The sequence below is a fragment of the Zosterops lateralis genome (genome assembly GCF_965231275.1).
Source record: "Zosterops lateralis genome assembly, chromosome: 1".
Lineage (NCBI taxonomy): Eukaryota > Metazoa > Chordata > Aves > Passeriformes > Zosteropidae > Zosterops > Zosterops lateralis.
In genome coordinates, this window is record NC_139762.1 from 141,250,615 (window position 1) to 141,268,632 (window position 18,018).

Consider the following 18,018-nt stretch of genomic DNA (forward strand, 5'->3'; position numbering starts at 1 on the left):
TAATTTTAATATTTCATGCTGCCTTTTTTTTTTTTTTAACAATGCCTAAAATTAGAAATCTTGGCGTGATTAATCCTGTATTTTTTAAACACAAGTACACATGTCGTTCTATTGTCAAGTTGCTTATATTCCCACAGCTGAGATGGTTAAAAATGCGGTGGACGTGTCGTTTAATCTGAACAGTGTTTTGGCATGGCTTGTCTTTTTATTTTAGTCTTTTGCTGCACTTCACTGTGGGTCTGACTGTGAATTTTTCGGTGCTGCTTTGACGTTTATGCACATGTATTTGTAAGAAGGTTGTTTGTTATTTTGCAGGCCCACCTTCAACCCTCCCTCTAAGCACTCAAACCTCTAGTGGCAGCTCCACTCTTTCCAAGAAGAGACCACCTCCCCCACCCCCAGGACACAAAAGAACCCTCTCTGACCCACCAAGCCCACTACCTCATGGACCCCAGAATAAGGGCCCAATTCCTTGGGGTGAGTTTTGAAATGCAAAACAAAAGGGCAGGGGAAAACCTTTATGATGGCTGATATATGATCTTTGGTTTCTTTTTACCTGGTGCTTGCTTTCCAATGATTGCAGCTTGATGCAACGTCAGCTCAGATAAATCAGCAGTTCCATCTTCTGTCACTCTGCCTTCCAGGCTGCTGCAGCCGAGTCTCACTTGAGAAAGCTGAAAATCCTCCACGCTCCCCTGGGGCCCAATCCAATCTCCTCCAGTGCCTCCCTGTCTCTGCCGTAGCTGCCCAGGCTCTGCCCTCACCCCAGCCCCTCAGCCACTGCTCTCCTCTGCCTTTGCCTCTGCCCCTCCTGCTGCTGCTGCTGCTGTGCCCAGCTCAGGAGCCAGTGCAGGGATGCAGCTCTGGGGCCTCAGACCCCACTGTGTCTGTGCAGGTCTCACAACTGCCACAGGAGTCTTTCCTTGGGCTCTGGGCCACGCCTCTCCTGTCAAGTGTTCACACCTTGCTGGTGGGAATGTGTTGTCTTAATATGTGATGTTGGCTTTTGTGATGTTGTCTGTACATACACAAAGACTGATAGGTTTGTATCCTGCTACCAGAAGAAGTTACACAGAAACTGCCTTTTTTTTTTACCAGGATACCTTTCTGACAGATGCTTTTTGGAAACTGTTTTCCAGACTACTCAGATTCTTCCTCTTTTGAATAAACATTGCCCTATGCAGTCTGGTTCTCTTGGTAACTATAAATCTCAGGCCCGTGTAATTTTCTGTGATTTTAGTCTCAGTGGCAGGATTTCCATAAATCTGTAATTTTTTTTAAACTGGAATCCAGTGCTTACATAGGTGCATCATCCATAAACTACTTGTACCTTAAGAGAATCCTCTCTATTCTAGTACAAACACACAATTACTAGTCTAAAATAAAAAAAAAATTGCTAGCCTCAAAGCACCATTTTTTTCAGCAAATTAAGTGTAGTAAATCATGGAGACCTCATGTGTGATTTAATCTGGATTCAATATGAAGAAAAGTATAGAATCCAATTAAAAGCAAAGACTTTTTCTCAAGCAATAAAAATAATGGAATCTTTTCAGTTCTCTACTTCTCAGAGGTCTGAGATATGGAAAAAAATGTTTCCTGTCTTCTGGAGTCTTACAGCCCTGTGCTTTTACAGAGGTAGTAAAGACATTTTGAAGAGCTTGAACTTTAAATATGTAAAAAAATCCCAAATATTTAAGTCCAAAAGAGCACAGAAAGTACTATATGCTAGAATACTGTATGATGTAGCACTAGTAGGATGAAAGGTGTAATAGGATTAGATGCTAAGCAGGTGCCAACTTTTCCTTAAATGCCTTAGGCAACAGATAAAGGAAGAAGAAAATATAGGAAAGATGCAGGTGTGCAGCTGAAGATGAAGAAGCCTGTAGCAGTAAAGCACCTTGTCAGAGCAGGACCAAAGAATATTGCTTTTCCTGTCTCTTCACTGCTTTTCAGGGCAAGCTGAACTTCAGTGGAGGGAGGAAGGGCCTCTTCTCCCCATTTTTTTAGCTGAGATCTGTACAAAAGGTTGTTTCAAAGTCCATTTGGATTTTTAAGCAAGTATTAAATTTTGTGTTTATAAAATAGGGAGTTTCTTGTATCTGCCTTTGTGTTTTTTGCTTAAGGATATTGTCAGATGTTCACTGCTTTTCCTTTCAGAAGCTTTCTTCTCTGTTGTTGTATTTTTTGCTATGTTGAATTTCAGCATTTGTCTTCTAATCTGTGCATTAATTGTAGTTTCAAGCAGAGCAATACTTAGTTTATGTCTAAGCAAATTGAGTTACTATTCAAAGATTTTCTAAAAATGTCATTTAGATTATTTTGTATTTCCATAGCAACCATGAGATATTTTTTCCTTCCTTTATCCATAGGATCTATATGTTTGCTGTTTTACCTTAGTTCCATTTTTGCACCTCTTTTAAACACAAACATATTTTTAGCAAGGCACAGCACGAGCCTTTTCTGCTGTTTCATTTAGACATCAATGCGCCAAGAATGGTATTTAGAAAAATGTGTCATTCTTTTGAATGAGAAGTATTTTGTGTTCTTGGACCATGAAATGTCACTTTGCATCTCTTTCAGTGACAAAATTTACTAATGGTTGTTGAAGCTGGTTCTGAGATTAAGACATGCTGTAAAAGGAGAGGCAAAGGGGCATGAAAGGGCACTAAACCAAATGAGTTGGTGTCATTATATCTTGAAAATGGTGATTGCTAATGAAGAGAAGCTTTCTGCTGAAGGAGTCTGAAGCACTTGGGTTTGGATTTTGCTACCTTTTGACAGAATTCTGTATACCCAGGATCTTTTCTTTACCAATGGCTAAAGTGCAAATTATGGGAACAGACAAACTTAGTCACTAAGTCAGTAAAGGCTATTCTTTACATAGGATAAAATACCAATCCTTAGAAATTTAATGTTATGTGAATCACATTGGTGGTGGTTTCAAAAAGACGTGCCTCACAGTGCAAAATGCAAACATCTGTGATAAATTTATCTGATACTGGCCTGCTGTATCTCCTCCTATACAGAGAAAATTGAAACACTATTTCAAAACAAATGCCCTACAGCAATGTCATTCAGTCTTCCCTTGCCAGGAGATGAGAGCTACCAGTGAGTTGTTTTAAAATGTGTTATATGGAAGGTCATCTTGGATTATTTTGTCTCTCCTGCTTTTTCAGCTGCAAAATTATTAATAAATAATAAATTTATAAATAATCTTTTAGATGTGTTGTATAGAAGATGCATAGAGTATCACATGTTTTGCTTTAAATTGCACCCTCTGCTGATCATATTTCAGTTATGCTAATGATTTCTTTTTTCACAAATTGTTGTTTTTTTCACCTCAGGTAATGATTTAGGCCCACCTTCAACTAAGGCTGCAAACAAGTTTGAGGGGATGTCTCAGCAGTCAAGGTAAAATCTGCATATATGAAGGCAAAGATGAAAATTTAAATAAATACAACTGATTTGTAAATTAGAAAAGAAAAGCCTTTCATAGGAAATAAAATCCTAGCTATGTTTCTTCATTAGTTTTCTGCATGCCTTACTAGCATGCAAATACTTTGGCTGCACTGAGCCTCCTACGCTTTGTTCCTGGCTGTCCATGCACAATCCACCCTTTGAGCAGGATGGACAGAATGGCCTGTCCCCAAATCTATCTGCTGCTCCTACAGAAGTGCTCTCCCAGCTGGGGAATGCTGCCTCACGCCACAGTCCAGCAGGACAAAAGTTTCATTTTCATGTCTCCTGGCATTTCATTTGATCTGCTCCAGTGTGAGGTGTCCTGCCTGTAGCAGCAATGTCACTCTGGGTACAGGGTGGCATCTGTAAGAGAGAGAGAGTTCATCTCAGTGTTTAGCTGTTTTCCACTCTGTCAGGCTTCTGTGCTGCCATGCACTCTGCAGTAACACAAACTGCTTTTAGCTCGTAGTTCATGAGCTCTGTCCATTACAAGTGTCTTTTTCCATAGTTGGAGCAGCAAGGACAAGCCATACATTGCTGTCACTTAGAGTTTGCTGCTCCTCTGTCTGTGCTGTGATTCCAAGTCCTGAGGTTCAGAGCATGGCAATTCCAATAAGCACCTGCCTCAGGCACACAGCCTTCCATGACCACGAGTGTGTGGGATGGGCTGTGGCTGGGGATGGATGTGTAACCTCAGACAGGGCACAGCAGAAGATGTGTAGGAAGAGTTTCTGGACACCCCCAGACTGTGATGTGCCTTGTCAGGACAAGCGGGGGACCTGTTCGTGGTTGCACAGCTGGCTTCCCACGTTTGCTGAATCCATCCAGCTGGCACTGGGTATTCAGGGAAAAAGTGGTAGTGTTCCATAGCAGAGAGAGCTGGTCCATCCTAGATTCTTGTCAGACAAGGATGAAAGTGTGGTCCTTGTACTCCGTGGTATTAGAGAGAAGACGAGGTAGTTGCTGGGCTTTGATGATCTTGGTGGGCCCCTTCCAATTCAGGATACTCTATGATTCTATAATTTATTGAATCAAGATTGAGCTTGGATGTTCTTTCAGTTTCATGCCATGACGTATTTTTGCTATTTAAAAAGCAGCTAGAAATTAAAATTGTTTCATCATGCTTGTTTGAAACATTGGCTGCAGAGACAAGCAATTCCAGAATCAAGGCAGTTGATGCAGAAGAGTCTCTGCTCTGTTGAACATAAACTGGCAGCTTTCTCACTCATTTTACTTTATTTCTTGGGTTTTTTGAGTCATTATTTTGAACAGATACTGATTTTTATGTATTGCTAGCTTTCTATGCCTTAAATCAATTTACTTTCTTCTCTTTTTCCACATTCCTTTTCTATAAAAGTGACACAGATGTGGTTTTAGAGGAAAAACTTGGATGGGAATAGCTAACATAGGTGTAACATGGGTTGACAGAGTAAAGCATGTTGTTTTCCCACAATCAACAGCATTTCCTGGGAGTAGCAGAGACCTTGTCTCCTCCTGCAGCAGAGTGTGTGTGTGATACAATATCATACATGTGCAGGAGGCTACAAGGCTTAGGCTCAGTCCTGGAAAATTTCACTGACATAAAGCATGGATTATGTTTTGTATGTTTTAGTATAATTATTTTGAAGAACGAATTTTTCTAAAGGCTCAAGATCTTCCCACAGAGTTGGTCTTTCAGCTTCACCTATTTTCAGAGTACATTCCACATGTACCATAGCTCATAGAATATATCTGCCCCGTACCATTGAAGTTGTGTAGAGTTTGTATGTCTTTTTCTCTGAAAAAAAAGCCAGCTAATTCTTAAATGCTTTGAGTTTTGGGATTTATTCACAGACAAAGTGATTATACAAAAGGGGCAAAATAAATGTGGAATTTTTGGGGGGATTTTTTAACTTATGTATGTGTAAAGGGGGAAAGTGAGAAATAAGTATATTTTATAACAGTTGTAAGCAGTAATAATTCCCATCTGTTGATTTAGCACTGGGTCTGCAAAGACTGCACTTGGCCCTCGAGTTCTTCCCAAACTACCTCAGAAAGGTAAGAGATTTCTTTGTGTCTATTCTCATAATAGCACCTTTTAAATGTGGGTGAAAGTAGATACTTGTTTTAAATATATGGATCTTTTCAGCAGAAATTTTATTTCTAAAAGGCCAGGAACCATGAAAGCTTCAGAAAACTGAAAGGATTTTGGATGATGGGGAAGGCTTTTATTAAACTGAAAATTATACACCTAGGAAGGGGGAAAATAAATCATGAACTGATTGAAGGCAGAAGAGACCTTAGGAGGTTTTGTGATCCAGTCCAGCACTTGGAGCAGGGCCAGCTTTCTGCCATAAGGGCAGGTTGCTCAAGGCCATGTCCAATCACATTTTGAGTCTCTCCAAGGATAACTTCTCTGGCCTTCTGTTTCTATTCTAAACCACTCTCATAGGTTTTGGGGGTTTTTGTCACCCTAATATCTCCAAGTCCAATTTCTTGATAGCTTGGAGCAAGCTGTATCTGTGCCATGTTCTGGCAGTCAGGGTTGTGGTCAGTGCAGCTACTTTGGAAAGAATCAGCTACTGTTACATGCTCATTTATGTATAAGTGACAAACTCACTGAGACCATCATCCTAGGGAGCACCTTTCTTTTAGAAATGTTCTTTTCTCATATCTTTAAACTCACACAGCAGGTTTTATTTCCTTTATTTGAGTTGTTGCAGCAGTTGACTATAAAATAGAACTACTTCAGACTATTCCATCTGAATGCAGAATCCATCAAAAATATGTTACATCTATATGAGTGGATGATCACAGTAGAGCCCAAAGATCAGGAAATGCTGCTTGTCCAAAAAGCCAGATGCCTGAAATTGAGAGTGCAAGTCATTTTTAACAGTAAAAGCAAATGTAAATTTTCAACTTTAAATAAATTATAATTATTTTGACATTTTAGCTTTTGAAAGAGACACCAATGATGCGCTAGGGTGGCACTGTGAAGGAAGTCAACACTTCCTTGATTTAAAATTATTTAGGTGAAAATTTAAGAACGGCCAAATCAAAGCACTTTGATAAGGGCTGTTATCAGGGTTTTTCATATCATTTGCTTACATCTCAAACCCATGTGAATGATCAGTGTGTTCACATTTGCTGTGAGGTAAGCCTAGGACACAGAGCCATATACAGGGATGAACAAAGACTTTTTAAAATGAGACATCTTATAGTAATTATACACTTTCTTTAATGGAAACTGCAGATGGGTTTGGTTTGGGGTCTCTCGTTGTTTTTGTTTGTTTGATTTGATTTTTTGGGGGAATTTTGTTTTTGTTGGTTTTTGGGGGGTTTCTTTGTTGTTTTTTGAGGGGGGTTTTGTTTTTGTTTGGGTTTTTGGTTTGGGTTTTTTGTTGTTGTTGTTTATGGGTTGTTTTTTTTTTGTTTTGTTTTTCGTGGGGTTTTTGTGGATTTTTTTTGTTGTTAGTTTGCGGGTTTTTTTTAATATACGTAGCCATAAATGTATCATACAAATGTTATTGAAGTGGATGATATCCAAAAAGAGTGTTGTTGCTTTCATAGTCAAATGTCAGGCCGCTTTTATGGCTGGTACAATATGATACTAAAGCAGTGCTGAATGCAATAGGAAATTGTTCATTCTAGTCAAAATGTGTTGCTTTCATCACAGGATGTAAATGTTTTCTCTTTTGTCCCCTTTCATCTGTTTTAACATTAGGGTTATTTGATTTAGAAGGTTCTGGGTTGGGGTTTTGTAAATGAGGTAGATTTCAGTTGAGTTTTCTTAGGGAGCTTAGCAGTAAAATCAATAGATGACACTGAGAAAAAGCACTGTCTGGAAATCTAATTTCAATTTTCTTCCATCAAATCTGCAAAATACACATTTTAAACCTTTTCATCTTTACTAAATTGTAAATACATACAATAATGCATTTTTTCTTAGTTTTAATGTGAATTCCTGTTATGTTCTATACAGTGCATAGATCTATATATGTGCTCACTCTCTCTCTTCTGAGAGATTTTACAGGTACTAATCCTGAGAATCTGGTGGTTTTTTTGTATGGGACTCAACTGTATATGTGAAAAATTGTCACTAAAAAGAAATTTTGTTACAGTCATACCAATTGGTCTATAGGTGATTTTGCAAAGTCTTTTATTATATTTCATACTTTTTGGGTTAGGTCCAAAAAGTGATCACTGTATTTCATTTTAAGTGAATAATCTATGAATTCACATCTAATAGCTGTTGGAATAAGCACTGCTGGCCTCCAGGAGGAGCAATTAAATGAGACCTCAGTGAACAAGGTTTATGTAAAGTTGTATTATCTTGCTTTTGTCATAGACTAGCAGGATTTATGGGCAGTTATGGGGCCCAGTGACCGTGTGGTCATTGACACAATTGCAGCTTTGATATATGCCTTCTTTAATATTAAGATTGTGAAAAACATTCTTTTGCTTTTCTGTTTTAGTGGCACTAAGAAAAATAGAAACCAGTCATCATCTTTCAATAGATAAGTCCCATCAGCACATGGAAATGTTTCAGAAGCCCTCACTGTCCATCGATATACCACAGAAACCACAGCCTGGAGACTTGCCCCCAAAGCCTCTGCCTCTGGAATTAACTCAGAAACCTCAAGTGGGAGATTTACCCCCAAAGCCTGGAGAACTACCCCCAAAGCCTCAGCTGGGAGACTTGCCACCAAAACCACAGCTTGGAGACTTACCTCCCAAGCCACAAATGAAGGACCTTCCTCCAAAACCTCAGCTGGGAGAGTTGTTGGCTAAAACTCAAGGTGGAGAAGCAGCATCGAAGCTCCAGCCCTCAGAGGCAAATCAAAAATCTCACTCCACAGATCTCTCTCCAAACGTACAATCCAGAGACACCGTCCAAAGGCAAGCATCTGAAGAGTCTAATGACATAACACACACCCTGCCAGAAACCCCTGTGCCACTTCCCAGGAAAATAAATATGGTAGGTATTACTCCAGCTCCTTGGAAGTATCCATGGAAGGCTTTGAAGTTATTGTAGGACTTTCTGTGCTACCCTTGAGCTATGCACTCAAGGCAACATGAAGCTATGGGCTGGGGTAGGGAATGAGGGACTCCTTTTGTGCCCCAAGGAAACTTCAGCAAATGTTGGGGGTTTTCAAGGCCCTCCTGCATGCTCAAACAAAAACTTGCAGCATAAAACAATAACCTTGGGAGCATGACAGTGTATTTTGATTTATTAGGATTTATGTATTTATTATATCTATGCCAATCACAACTCTGAATGAATTGATGGCCTTCTCTGTTGCCTTTGGTCATGGGTCTGTGTGCCTTAGATTGCTAGAATATTTATGTATTTGCCTTTAAGAAGGGATGCTAGCGCCTGTTGTCAGTAGATGCAAAATTTAAAGTCAAGTCAACTGCGACAAAATAGTAAATATCCCTCTTGTGAGTATTTAATGTTGATGTACTTAATGGTTGAGGTGTAGGTTCAGATGTATTGACATTGCTGCATGGTATGTAGCAGTAGAACTGGAACTTTAACTTCATTCCAACCCCGAATTTATCTTACTGTTCATCTTTCTAACTAGTACAATTTCCAACAGAGGATTCTTAATGCATATGTAGATTTAGATAGCTGTGAAACTCCAGAACTCTCTTGAGATTTTCATCATGAAGAACACATCAAAAGGGAGATGGCTTTGTTTGTCAGATTGGCCATGCAAAGCACTTATGTAAAAAGGAAATAAGACTTCATTCTAGTGAAACAGCAAAAGCAGAACGTGAGTTTCTGCCCTGTGCTTGTCTGAGGAAGAGCCCTGTGGAGACATCACTCTGCTTGGCTTCTGCCATGGACTTGCCTATAAGCTCCTGTCTGAGCCCAGCACAACAGAGTTGTTGCTTGGGCTTCCTGAGTATTCTGGAATTTAAGTATTACAGGGATCTGATCAAAAAGTGTTTGTTTACTTATGTGCTTTTAAATATAAGCAGGCAAATGATGCTGGTCATTCTCAGCTACTTTTCACTTTATTAAAGAAGAAAAGAAAGCAAATAATGGATTACCTGTTTAGTTAGGTTACTTTTAGCTTTTTTTAAACTGTCACCCTGCTGTATACAGAAGAATTCTGAGGAAAGCTTCTTTGTTCTCTAAATTCAGCCATTTTCACATGTGCAGTAAATTAAATAGTTCCACTGTTGTGCAGTGATCAAAGCTATTCTATATCTTCCCAGTATATATAGATATCTATATCTAAATATGTATTGCCAGGTTTTTGTACATCTTTGAATGCACACTTGTATCTCTTTGTGTTCAGTGCAACCTTTTTTGCTTGAGTGATAATGTGCAAGAATTCCTCTGAAATGTGTTTTGCCTCCATTTTCATCCTCTGGCTGTATCCTCTGCACAAAGCTGGTGAAATGCCTCATCCCAGTGATCAGTGACACTCACGACAGCAGCCACTGGGCTCGACTATTTAGCCACTAAAGAGAGAAGCATAGGGTGTTTTTTATTGGTAGTTTTAGAAAATTAATTGTTCAGAAATATAATCTAAAAATTCCAATGCTGATGATTTATAAGGATTTGAAAGGATATTTTTAGAGAAGCAACACTTGCACTGAGCGCTCCTGAAAGAGCACTGAGCACTTAAGCATTCTTTTGTGTGTGGTGGTTTCTATAAAGGAGACAAAATACTCATTTTCAAAGAAAAAAAAAGTTAAATGTAAATAAGAGCATGGTTGGATTATTAATGATCACAGCATCTCATTACTGTTCAGTTTTAAGCATAAAATCTCTTGTTAATAAGCACTGTTGGGTACAGGGAGTCAGTGGTGGGTATTTGTTTTTTAGTGCCAGATTACATTTCCTGGAATTACTTCCATTTCTTTACACATCAATGCCACAAACTGTTCTGGAATGTGAACAAAATATGTTCTGGAACATGTGCTCTCTACATATCCATCCTTTTTTATACCTTCCCATGATTAAATACACCTTGAGCTTGAATGCTTCTTTTGCTGCTTTCCGTGAAAGGAATAAAATGTTAAAATCTGATGGAACCAGAGTAATTCCCATCATTTCTCATCTGCTCTTACAAGCCGAGTTCCATACAGTTTTCTAAGTTTAGAGGAATGTAAATTTCTTTATTCTTTTTTATTGAACAAGACAGTTTTTACCTTGCAGAAGTAGTTGCTTCCCTTCATCACTGGAGGATTGATTGGGAGAGAGCACTCTTGCTTTGTGAAGGTTTTCTGGAGTTGAAAGCTGGAACTGTCCCCAAGCACCCATTCCTGTTGAATTACAGTCCCTAGTGCTGGATGAGATTTTGTTTAAATTACATTAATATATTTTTAAGAAAAGAGGAAGCATTCTTTGAAGTGACTTCTCACTGCAGCAAACCTTTGCTGTAGAAAAGAACCCTTGATCTTATATGATCTTCAAGTATTTCACTTCATTTGTCTTGAGTATGGCTTTTTTATTAATTTTATGTTATGTTAACTGCTTTCTCCCTTAAATCCCCTGTAATTGTTATTTTTCTGTACCCTAAATTTAGTGGTGTGAGTGCTTTCTTCAGTGTGTCTGTTCTGCTGTTGAGCTGCAGGGATTTTTTTTTTTTTTTTTTCCAAAAAATGGAGGAATTTCAAGTGGGTAGGTAACAGCAAAGAAAAGACTCCCTAGGAAATTTCCTCTGTGAAGTTAGTTTTGGCTCAAATTCCTCTAAACCTGCTGACTTTTCCCTTCATAGCCCTTCTGCTTCTCATCTCCTTCTGCTCTTCTTGGGATTTTGCATTCTTGTTATCTGATTACTTCTGTTAAAAGAAGCAACTGTAGGTTTTGAAGAGGTGTGGGTATGAAAATACAGGAATATAAAGTAGCAAGAGTGTTTTGCTGTGAATATTTCTTACTTACTCTATTTGGAAATCATTTAAGTCATCTTCTCTGCCATAAGAAACATATGTCTGGGGAGGAGTCCATGGCTGAGGCTTTTTTCATATGAATTAGCAGTATGCAGCAAAGTATGACCTAGAAAATACTTGGACTCAGAATGGTAGAGCTGTGAGAATATCTAGTGTGAATTATCATCTGAAAATAGTACTGCCATCTGATATTAAGGTAATTTTAGTAAGAAATTGCTAACATTTGGATGGAAAAATCTCTAAAAAAATAATTTCCAGTCCTGTAAGCAGATTTGAAATCAAAGAATACTGTGTTTTTGCACTAGATCCAAAACCAAAACTGTAAGGAATACTGGGATTTCAATGCAGCATTTTCCTCAGTCCTTACCTCTCTTGGAGCATTCAGAGGAGACTGGATTTAATTTTCTGTTCATGGTTTTTTGATGAAGTATTTATTAAAGGAGAAAGAAGGTATTTGCAGACTAGAACAATGTAAAGACATTATTTAAACTTTGTTCACCAGAAGAAGCAGAGGTTACTTAAGCCCTCTTAAAGGGCTACATGTTATGCACTACACATTACATTCTGCTGGGAGTTCCGAATCTTAAGGAAAAAAACCTCCAACTGTGTCAGTAACTTTTTATTTTTTTTAATATCCTTGTTGAAGCAGAGTTTTTGGATTTCCATATTCCCAATTGCAGGGAAAGTAATAGATAGCCTTCATTTTCTTGTAAAATAAAACACAACTAAAAGGCAAAATTCATATCATACGTATTTTTTCTGTTTCCCATGTCCTTCATCTCAAACTTCATTCTGTTTTTAGGGGAAAAACAAAGTTAGGCGAGTGAAGACCATTTATGACTGTCAGGCAGATAATGATGATGAACTCACATTTGTTGAAGGAGAAGTAATTATTGTAACTGGTGAAGAGGACCAAGAGTGGTGGGTATGTATCTTTCCCTTTTACACTTCCACATAACTTCTTTATGACTTTTATAGGGAAGCCTTTTTTTCCAAATGTGGAGGGTTTCTCTTTATTTTTGATTGTAGGTGGTGGGTTTTCTTTTTGTTTTGCTTTTTGTTTGGTTTCTTTTTGCCTGAGCTAACAGCCAGCCCTTAAACTTCTAAGAAGTTTAAAGAGAAAACCCTTTTATCTGGGAGGGAGAGTCTATTAGAACCAGCCCCACCAGGTTTAGTTTTATTGCTGGCTTATACAGAACATATTAACACATGTCTCTCTCTGTAATGCACACAGCCTTTCATTAAATGAAGAAGTGGTGATTCTTACTCCATTTAACAAACTTACACCCTCCATGAAAATGAGATGTGTAAATTATCTTCAGTTCATCCAAAATGTTAAGTTATACCTACAGGGGTTGCTGGAAATCTGAAGAATAGTTTGTAATTGATGCTATAAGCTGATGGTTTTCCTCTTAAATGAGGGGCAGCAGATAACATTTTCTTTCCTTTCTTCTCTCTCATGGCCCTGTTTTATACCACACTCCCCCTATTGTGGACTGCATATTGTTCAAGTGCTAACACCAGGGTTATTTCAACCCCATGGGAAGGCTTTCTTGACAATCCAGCTCATGTCCCTAAAGCCCTGCTACATCATATTTCACTGCCAGAGAATTATTACTGGGGATAATGAGACAGATTTCATTTGACTGACTGAAACAAATTATTATTGCAATGCTGCCTGTGATATCCTAATCTAAGTGCAGCACAACCTTTGCTGTTTTGTTTCCAGCTACGTTTTCCTCTCACTCATCATGTAAGTGTGGAAGATTTTCAGCCAAAAAACTGATATCAAAAGAGCAGTGCCCAGTGAAAAGTGTTTGTGTTGCTCCTATTGCCTAGTCCCTGATTACTGCTGCATTCCCTGCTGAATCTATTTTGTGAAGTGGCTTTTTAAGCCCCTTAGGGACATGCCCAGCAAGTTCCATGAAGCACCCCAGTCTGAGTGTTTCTGAGAAGGGAAACAAGGGCTGTTGACTCATATGCTTCAGAACTTTGGCTCTCCAAGAGGAAATGGCCAGCCCTGTTCGTTTCCCCTTCCCATTTTGTAAGCTTGTGGAAGAGGAAGGAAGGTACACCATTATTCTCCATGTAGTGAGCAGCACTGTGGCAGGGTGAGAAGAGGGTTACGTGGTCAGTCAGGGCTGCTGCTCCAGTGCTATTCAACAGTTGTTTATAATTATGCATTTTAAACATGGAAAGTTCATATAAAATATTCCGTTATTTTTTTAATCTTTTTGAATAAGTCTATCAGCTATTTCTTTATAAGTAATCATTATGCAAAAGATGTAGGAAGATGTAGCTGAAGGACCCTTAATCAGACAACACTGTAAACACTAGTATGCACCTAAATCATTAGGTATCATACTAATTCAATGAGAAAACAGCTGGGCTTTTATCACCTTAAGTGAAACATGCAGATTATCATGAGTAACTTCACAAATATAGCAGACAATTCCCTTCAGTGAGATGTTCAGGATTTATTCACTTAACTAAGATAAGTGGTTTGCAGAGATGTTACTGAAAATCTGCCTATCAGACAAAAGAAACTCAGGCTTCTGTTTTGGTGAGATTCTTGAAATTCAGTGATGTATGTAAGCTTCCCTTAAAAAAAAAAAAAAAAAAAAAAAAAAAAAAAAAAAAAAAAAGTAGTTTTATTCTTTTCAGATTTAATTGGCTTCATTTGTCTTATTTATAATATGCTTGTGCAGTTTCATTTTTTTCCTTTACACGAATTCAAATGTTGTTGACTAAGGTCTGCTGAGGCTCTGTGAGCAGTTCTGCTGCTTTTGCATGAATGCAGTCTGTGAAGTCTGTGTGTACACATGCACATCTATCTATCTATATATATGTATATATGTACCTTCTTCTCCTGTGTTGCAGATTGGCCACATCGAAGGACAGCCAGAGAGGAAAGGGGTCTTTCCAGTGTCCTTTGTGCACATTCTGTCAGACTAGTCAAAACAAAACAAATCCTAAACTTGAGCATTGCACATTCTTCATGCAAGACGGGCTTTTTAGCAAAAGCGAACGCTGCTGCCTCCCTGTAATCCTGTGCACAACTGTATATATAGCTGCTGTTACAAATTAAGATTTCATTTAAGTTTCACCTCATGAGGTTGAATTATATGTATTGTAAATATACCGTGTTATTCTGCCTTTGCCAGTATTATGGTAGCCTTGGAACCTGGCACGCCTTACCGGGTTTGTTGAAGCCATCCTGGGCATTTAGCACTTCCATCTCTGTCCGTGCTGTCCCACACGTGTGGACTGCCAGCTTCCCAACATCGGTGGTCTCTGTCACCCACGTCACTGTACAGAAATGACTGTTCCTGATAACTTGGTATTCTCAATATACAATTAGCAGAAAGTTAGAAGGAGTGAATGGTTTTGGACAATTTAAAGATTGGTCTGCAGTTCATAAGTGTATGTGGTTTACAGCTATGAAACCCACTTCGATATTTATTTAATATAGTGCTCAGTTAAGTGTAATTATGAAGACAAATATTCACTGACTTTACAGATAACAGTAATGTTTTACAGTGTGCATACAGCATTTCATGATTATATTATGTGGACCTATGCCAAACTGTGATTGCAGTTCCCCTGTGATTATTACCTCACTATAAAAAGTTACAAATTTATTTCATTCGAAAACTTACTTTAATGAAAATTAGTCATATTGTTCTTTAGTAGATATGTGTGAAATTTGCTGGTTTCTTTCACTGAATTCTTAGTAACCAAGGACTTCTAGCAAATGTTAACTGTTGACATTGTGCATGCATTTAGATGCTTACTTGAAACCTGCCTTTGTACAAAAGTAGTACTGTAGTCATATAGCTACATTTGAGGAAAAGAACATTTTAAACTTAATTGCTATTCAGGTTAATGTGAGCTTGCAACAGTATTTGTTTATAGCTAAATTGGCTCTTTGAAAAATGATTTTGTGGATTTTTTTCCTCTGTCTTCAACCTTGCTAAAAGTTAGTTACCTAAAATAAATTTTTTAAGTGGTGATATAAGGATAAATTTAAATTATTTTTAATGCTCTAAAAAGTGGAAGCTAAGATGACCTCCTGTGCATTTGATCAGGCTGGTAATGATAGATCTCAGATCACAAGGATAAGGCTGGTTTTCATGGAGTTCTCCAAACTGTGACAGTAATGGTCGCAACCCAAAGCACGAAGTGACAGACAAACGGTCACAAAACTCATTTCCAAGAACATCTTTGGAAGGCTGCATTTGACCTGAAGTTTCTTGAAAGTTGGTATAAAGTTGCATTGCCAGAAAACACTTCAATGTATTACTGGAAACTTTCATTTCCTGTGTCACTTTCAACAATAATTTTTAATCTTTTGAAACATCACGAGGTTGTGTTTTTTCCCATGGTTTGTCTGTAGCGGGTTCCATGACTTTCATATGTAGTTTTGTATTACTTGCTTTAAATGTTATTTTGGCTTCAGTACCTAGTGCTGCTATTTCAAAGCAGATTGTCTTGGCTGCATGGAAAGATTTTCATTTCATAAAAGCATATCTCAGACTTTCTGAGGGCTTTCATTTCTAATACAGTTTTACAAGACTGTAGTCAGTGAATATTTAATTCTGTTTGTGGTTAATTTAGAAACAAATATCTGTCTAAATCCCACATGAAAAAAAAATGCAAAACATTTATCAACTATTAATGGTTTTATCATTTATTTTTAAAGAATGAATTCCAAAAAAAAATATGCAATGAGTGAGCGAAGCCTGCTGGCATCTAATCTTTCAGTATTACCAGCTCCAGTATTTCAGACTTTATTCTGTTTTTATGGAAAGGAAGTCAGGTTTAGCATTTATTTAGCATTCCATTTTATCCATTACTACAATGTTTTAAGTTGCATTAAAGAACAAAACCTATTCACTTTTGTGGTCAATTGTATTTTTAAGTGATCTTGAAATAAACTGATAAATGCAAATCATATAATGAAAACCTAGGCATGTAAAATTATGTAGAGTCAAATGTCTATTCTTTTCTACGCTCTTTAAAATAGTATACATATGCATTTTATAAAATTAAATGAGTTCCATAAGGAACAATAGTTCTGTTTATTCTGGCTTATTGTGGGTCATAAGAAATCTGAAAATGTATGATATTGATTGAGTTTAAGTACAGTATTATATTTGAACTCAATGAGCCACTGTCTGCAATTTTGTATATGACATAGTATTTGGAAAGTCTAAATCTTTATGGAAAATTAGCTGATAAAGGGTTGGGGGGAGGGGCAGGGGAAGGTGCCCCCAGAGGGGGAAGTTTGCTTTGCAGATGATGTCTTATTTACTGTTGAACAACAGTTGCTATTTATTTTTTTATTACATAGTACATCAACGTGTACAGAAATCAGATCTGGTCATGCCACTAGTTAAAATCTTGACTTCTCATTGAATGTTAAGGTAAAACATCAGTACACATGTCTATTCACATGTATTTAATGTGACAGTTTTTGAGTACTGTATGTGTTAATTTCTACTTTTTTAATATTTAAAATTGCTTTTAAATAAATGTATTCAGTTGATCCCAGATATCTGAACGAGGCCCTTTTTGTCAACTGGAATATCTTCTAGGGAGAGAGTCTGGATTCCAAACAGGTAGAACTAAGACATTTGAAATGTTTTCTCTTGAATATAAAGCACTCCTTATATAATGCAATTAAATGTGTATCTCTTTAACAGCTGTTAAATATGGATGCAATTGCCTTTATCTGGAAAACTTTACTTACTAAAGTTAGCATCAAACCACTTGTTTTGTCCATGAGTTTCCATTGCTTTTCTCTCTGGCCTTGGCAGGCTCTGTGGGCTCCCAGCCCCTCTGTGTTGTTTCCCCAGCCGCCCCTGGGGCTGAAGGAACCATTCACAAACTGTCTGTGGGCAGGATCTCCCAGCCCGACAGCAGCTCTCACACCAACTAGAGCAGGACTAATCTTTCCTAGATGGAGTGACACTGTTGCTTAGAATTTCAGTCCTGACCCAGCTTGCAGAGGTTATTTTTTCCCCTGTCCCTGACTCAGTTCTTGGATGTTTCTCATTTGAGACCTATTCCTGTCAAAGCTACTCCAAGATGAACAAGTCACTTGAAATTGCTAGAAAGCAACAAGAACATTCCTTAGCCAGAGGAAAAGCTGGAATGTGGAGCTATCAGATCTGGTTTGTATCAAGAACAGTGGCTGCCACAGCACAGGGCTCAGGAGTCTGCTGTGGTGAGAGCTTCTTCAGCCTGCATTGTGGCACTGGTGTAGTCACCACTGTCACAGAACATCCTACTTGCTTTGTTTGGGGCTTTCAAATCTACATAGACTCAACATGGGGGGGCTGGAGGGGGGAAATATGGATGTGGGGCAGGAGAATCTGGTTAAATATCATGCTCCTTCTCAATTTCTACTCTGTCGCAGTATTTCAAGTAACAGCATTGAGAGAGACATTGATCCCAACAGCCTCAGTTCTCTGTCCTATTTGTATTTCATGTTCTTCAGTGACATGTATTGATTTCTTTTCCTTAGTCAAAACTGAGGTAGATATCTCATATACTTTTGGAGCAGCAGAGAACAAGACAAATACATGCCCAGAGAACTCTCTTGTTGTTCAAAGTTTGTCTCCTTACCCTTCTCCTGGCAAACAGAAAGCTCATAGTTAAACAGAAAAT

At 38.1% G+C, this 18,018-nt stretch overlaps 1 protein-coding gene across 3 annotated transcripts in view; it reads left to right on the plus strand.

Moving 5' to 3' along the window:
* The window catches only part of ASAP1 (ArfGAP with SH3 domain, ankyrin repeat and PH domain 1), a 145,658-nt gene extending 128,568 nt beyond the window's left edge, over positions 1-17,090 (plus strand). For all 3 annotated transcript variants that reach the window (XM_083865935.1, XM_083865936.1, XM_083865937.1), the window contains 6 exons: positions 316-477; positions 3,345-3,411; positions 5,438-5,496; positions 7,914-8,416; positions 12,149-12,271; positions 14,227-17,090. In XM_083865935.1, the coding sequence (XP_083722061.1) occupies positions 316-477; positions 3,345-3,411; positions 5,438-5,496; positions 7,914-8,416; positions 12,149-12,271; positions 14,227-14,301 (989 nt within the window). In that variant the 3' untranslated portion in view covers positions 14,302-17,090. The remainder of the gene's footprint in view (positions 1-315; positions 478-3,344; positions 3,412-5,437; positions 5,497-7,913; positions 8,417-12,148; positions 12,272-14,226) is intronic.
* The last annotated feature ends 928 nt before the right edge of the window (positions 17,091-18,018 follow it).